General features: G+C 44.2%; 2 protein-coding genes across 2 annotated transcripts in view; both read left to right on the top strand.

The window, feature by feature from the left end:
• The window catches only part of LOC128382816 (ribosomal protein S6 kinase alpha-3-like), a 47214-nt gene extending 45057 nt beyond the window's left edge, over positions 1 to 2157 (top strand). The window contains exons 10-11 of the mRNA XM_053342818.1: positions 86 to 156; positions 2040 to 2157. Coding sequence (XP_053198793.1) covers positions 86 to 156; positions 2040 to 2157 — 189 coding nt within the window. The remainder of the gene's footprint in view (positions 1 to 85; positions 157 to 2039) is intronic.
• Positions 2158 to 4006: 1849 nt separating this feature from the next.
• Positions 4007 to 5000, top strand: part of lipib (lipase, member Ib) — a 9575-nt gene continuing 8581 nt past the window's right edge. The window contains 1 exon segment of the mRNA XM_053342817.1: positions 4007 to 4037. Coding sequence (XP_053198792.1) covers positions 4007 to 4037 — 31 coding nt within the window.

Genomic DNA, 5000 nt, shown 5'->3' with positions numbered 1-5000 from the left:
ATACCAGTAACACACTTTATATTTATTCTACATTAAATACGTTTAGCGTCTGAGTCTCCTGACGTGTTTCCTCTCCGTGTTTCAGTTCGAGATGCTGACGGGAACGCTGCCGTTTCAAGGAAAAGACCGGAAAGAGACGATGACCATGATCCTCAAGTAAGACACTTAATACTGTCCAGCCAGCTACTATCCAATCACCTAACAGCTTTATTACTGCTTACTGTAGGGAGAGGGGGGGGGGGGGGGGGGGGGGGAGGAGAGGGAGGGGGAGGGAAAGGGAGAGGGAGGGAGGGAGGGAGGGAGGGAGATAGAGAGGGAGGGATGGAAGGAGGGAGAGAGAGAGAGACAGAGGGTGAGGGAGGGAGGGAGAGAGAGGGAGGGAGGGGGAGAGAGAGAGAGATGGAGGAAGAGAGGAAGGGAGAGACAGAAAGATAGAAAGAGAGAGAGGAAAGGAGAGAGAGAGGGAAGAGGGAGGGAGAGAGAGGGAAGAGGAGGGAGAGAGGGGGGAGGGGGAGAGAGAGAGGGAGAGAGAGAGGGGGGGGGAGAAAGAGAGAGAGACAGAGGGAGAGAGAGAGAGGAAGGGAGAGAGGAAGGGAGAGAGAGAGAGTGAGGGGGAGGGAGAGAGAGAAGGAGAGAGAGAGAGAGGGGGGGGAGAGAGAGGCAGAGAGAGAGAGACAGAGGGAGGGAGAGAGAGACAGAGAGAGAAAGAGAGAGAGACTCCTCTTCTCTCTGCTCAGAGGAGGAAGTGAAGGATTTTTATTAGAGGAGATAAAGTGCAGCACTTTAGGAGGAAGAGGAGGATGGGGAGATGAGGAAAGGAGGTCTGGATGGATGGATGGACAGAGCAGAGCAGAGGAGAGGAGATTATAAGAGAGAAATGGACTCAAGTGTGCAAGTGATAGCAATTTATAACACGTGAGGGGAGGCGGCGAAGCGAGGGATGAGAGGTGAAAGAGTCTAATTAGGCTAAGAGAGAGAGAACAAGAAAGAGAGAGAGAGAGAAAGAGAGAGAGAGAGAGAGAATTAAAAAAAAGATTAACAGGAAGTATTAACCCATCCTGCTTCCTGTCGTCTCTCTTTCACTCTCGCTGTCTGTCTGTAGAAGAGAGACAAAAATCCCCCCCCCCAAAAAAAAAAATGCTGATGTGACGCTTTGCAGACTGCTGAGTGTGTTTCCTGTGTGTGTGTGTGTGTGTGTGTGTGTGTGTGTGTGTGTGTGAGTGTGAGAGTTCAGATATCAAACCTACAGACATTTGATCACACTGCAGTTATTCTGTTTCTCTGATTTCTTCTTCTTTGGTTTTGTTTTGAGAGAGAGAGAGAGAGAGGGAGAGAGAGAGAGAGAGAGAGAAGGAGAGAGGGAGGGAGGGAGGGGTGAGAGAGGGAGAGAGAGAGGGGGGGGGGAGAGAGAGAGAAAGAGAGAGGGAGAAATAGAGAGAGTGAGGGAGAGAGAGAGAGGGAGGGAGAGAGAGAGAGAGAGAGAGAGAGGGAGGAGGGGGAGAGAGAGAAAGAGGGAGGGAGAGGGAGAAAGAGGGAGAGAGGGAGGGAGGAGATGGAGGGAGGGAGAGAGAGAGAGAGAGAGAAGTCGAGAGAGAGAGAGAGAGAGAGGGAGGGGGGAGAGAGGGAGAGAGAGGGAGGGAGGGAGAGAGGGAGAGAGAGTGGGGGGGAGGGAGAGAGGGAGAGAAAGGGAGAGAGGGAGAGAGAGAGAAAGAGGGGGGAGAGAGGGAGAGAGAGAGAGGGAGGGAGACAGAGAGAGAGGGAGAGAGAGAGTGGAAGAGAGGGAGGGAGAGAGAGAGAGAGAGAGAGAGAGGGAGGGAGACAGAGAGAGAGGGAGAGAGAGAGTGGAAGAGAGGGAGGGAGAGAGAGAAGGAGGGAGTGTGTGTGTGAGAGAGAGTGTGTGTGTGTGTGTGTGTGTGTGTGTGTGTGTGTGTGTGTGTGTGTGTGTGTGTGTGTGTGTGTGTCTCAGATATCAAACCTACAGACATTTGATCAGACTGCAGTTTCTCTGATTTCTTCTTCTCTTGTTTTTTTGTCCGCAGGGCGAAGTTGGGAATGCCGCAGTTTCTGAGTTCAGAAGCTCAGAGTCTCCTCAGGAACCTTTTCAAACGCAACCCGGCCAACAGATTAGGTAACGGCTCCTCTCATCAAGTCATTTAGAGGTTTAGAGGTTTACTACATGTACAAACAGATCATTTTGGTTTATGATGGAGTGAAAAATGAGAAAATAGAAGAAAGAAAAGATAATTATATAACTGGTTCGTTGGAGCCTGAGATTAAAATCAAAGTCCTTTAATTTATTCTTTCTAACTGGATTCATGTTTAACCCTTTATTGGGCAAATAATTATATTTGGTAGCTTCTGTAAATATCCTTCCTTCCTTCCTTCCTTCCTTTCCTTCCTTCCTTTCCTTCCTCCCTGCCTTCTTTCTTCCCTTCCTCTTTTCCTTTCTCCCTCCCTCGTTCCTTATTTCCTCCGTCCTTCCTTCCTTTCCTTCCTTCCATCTGTTCTTACTCCCTCCCTCCTTCTCTCCTCCCTTCCTTCTTTCCTTCCTCCCTTCCTTTCCTTCCTTCCATCTGTTCTTACTCCCTCCCTCCTTCTCTCCTCCCTTCCTTCTTTCCTTCCTCCATCCCCCTTTCTTCTTCCTTCCTTCCTTCTTTCTTCTCTTCCTCCCTCCCTCCTTCTCTCTTTCTTTCCTCCCCCCTAACTTCCTTCCTTCCTTCCTTCTTTCCTCCGTCCTTCCTCCCTTCCCTTCCTTCCTTCCTTTCATCCTTCCTTCCTTCTTTCCTTCCTTCCTTCCTTTCTTCCTTTCTTCCTTCCTTCCTTTCAATGAGTGTCCTATATATATAAAGGATGAAAACTGAAACAAAAAAAGATAGAAAAGGTTAACTGACAGAAAGAAAGAAAAAGAAAGGATGAAAATTGAAAGAAGGGAAGAAAGAAAAGGATGACAACTGACAGAAAGAAAAAGAAGAAAGAAAGAAAGGATGACAAATGAAAGAGAGAAAAGGTTAACTGAAAGAAAGAATGATAGATAGAAAGAAAGGAAGAAGAAAGAAAGAAAATGATGACAAGTGACAGAAAGAAAAAGAAGAAAGAAAGGATGAAAACTGAAAGAAGAGAAGAAAGAAAAGGATGAAAAATGAATGAATGAAAGAAAAAAGATGAAAACTGACAGAAAGAAAAAGAAGAAAGAAAAAGGATGAAAAGTGAAAGAAGAAGAGAAAAGAGAAAAATGAAAAGAATCACTAAAATAGTTTATTATAGATTAAAACTAAACTCCTTTAATTTATTATTTATAACTTCATTCATATTCAAATAAATCAAACTTCAAAATAAAAGCACTAGGAAATATTAAAAGCCTTAAAATGTAATGTTAATCATATTTTTCTTGTATTAATAAATAAATAAATAAATAAATAGTCTGTGAATTATAATAAAATAGAAATGACAGCAACATTTTTAGACAGGAAATAAAATTATTAAAATTATTAAAATGTATTAAAAGTATTTTTCTCATCTTTTAAACTGAAAGTGTGATTATTTAAAAGTTTAATCTAAATATATAAATAAATAAATCCTTTTTTTGGGGGGGGGTTAATCCATCCTGCTGTCAACCTCCAGGTCAAGTTAATTTGATTTATTACAACATGACATTATATTATATTACAGGATTTACTGTGATTATAATAAATATATAAATAAATAAATATATCTAGGTTAAATCCTCCTTCCTGTTTCACCATCATGCTTTTATACTTTAGACTTTAATAAAAAGTGAAATTAAACTATTGAATTCATTCATTTAGGTCTTATAATGATATTAAAATAAAGTATAATAGATAAAAAATAATTATTAATAAACATGCATAACAGAAATAAAATGCATAATAGCATTAAATAAGATGCTGAGAAATAAAATAAATAAAAGTTTTAGTTGTTTTATTTTGAAAATCTGTGCAGGAAAAATGTCTGTGTTGCTTCTTTTAGATGTGTTTGACTGAGTGAAATGAGTTTAGCGCCCCCTGCAGGTGGAACAGGTGAACTGAACTCAGATTATTAACCCTCCTGTTGTCCTCGAGTCAAGGAAGGAAGGAAAGGATGGAGGAAGGAAGGAAGAAGAAAGGAAAGGAGGGAGGACAGGAGGAAGAAGGAAGGAAAGGAGGAAGGGAGGAAAGGATGGAGGAAGGAAGGGAGGAAGAAGGAAGGAAGGAAATGACGGATGGAGGAAGTGAGGAAGAAGGAAGGAAGGGAGGACGAAGGAAGGAAAGGATGGAGGAAGGGAGGAAGAAGGAAGGAAAGGAGGGAGGAAGGGAGGAAGGAAGGAAAGAAAGAAGGGAGAGAGGGAGGAAGGAAGGACAGAAAGGGGGAAGGAAGGAAAGGATGGAGGAAGGAAGGAAGAAGGAAGGAAAGGAGGGAGGGAGGAAGGAGGGAGGAAAGGATGGAGGAAGAAGGAAGGAAGGAGGGAGGAAGGGAGGAAGAAGGAAGGAAAGGAGGGAGGAAGGAAGGAAAGGAGGGAGGAAGGAAGGAAAGGAGGGAGGAAGGGAGGACGGAGGGAGGAAGAAGGAAGGAAAGGAGGGAGGGAGGAGGGAGGGAGGAAAGGATGGAGGAAGAAGGAAGAAGAAAGGAAAGAGGGAGGAAGGAAGGAAAGGAGGGAGGAAGAAGGAAGGAAGGAAGGAAGGAAAGAAGGACAGAGGAAAGAAAGAGGGGAGGATGGTAGGGGAGGAAAGAGAAAAGGAGGGAGGGAGGAAGGAAGGAAGGACAGACGGGAAGGAAGGACAGAAAGAAGGAAGAAAGGGGGAGGGAAGGAAGGAAGGAAGAAGGAAGGAAGGAAGGAAGGAAGGAAGGAAACAGTCAAACAGACGGGGTTAATTTGACCCGGGAGGAGGACTGGAGGGTTAAAGGAGAAGAAGAAAGAGAAGAAAGAGAGTGATGGGCAGAAGAGAAGAAAGAGAAGAAAGAGAGAGTGATGTGGCTGTGTGTGTTTGTAGGAGCGGGACCAG

The sequence above is a fragment of the Scomber japonicus genome, chromosome 21, assembly GCF_027409825.1.
Source record: "Scomber japonicus isolate fScoJap1 chromosome 21, fScoJap1.pri, whole genome shotgun sequence".
NCBI lineage: Eukaryota > Metazoa > Chordata > Actinopteri > Scombriformes > Scombridae > Scomber > Scomber japonicus.
The sequence above is the reverse complement of the archived record's forward strand: the minus strand, read 5'-3'. Positions and strand labels throughout refer to the sequence as shown.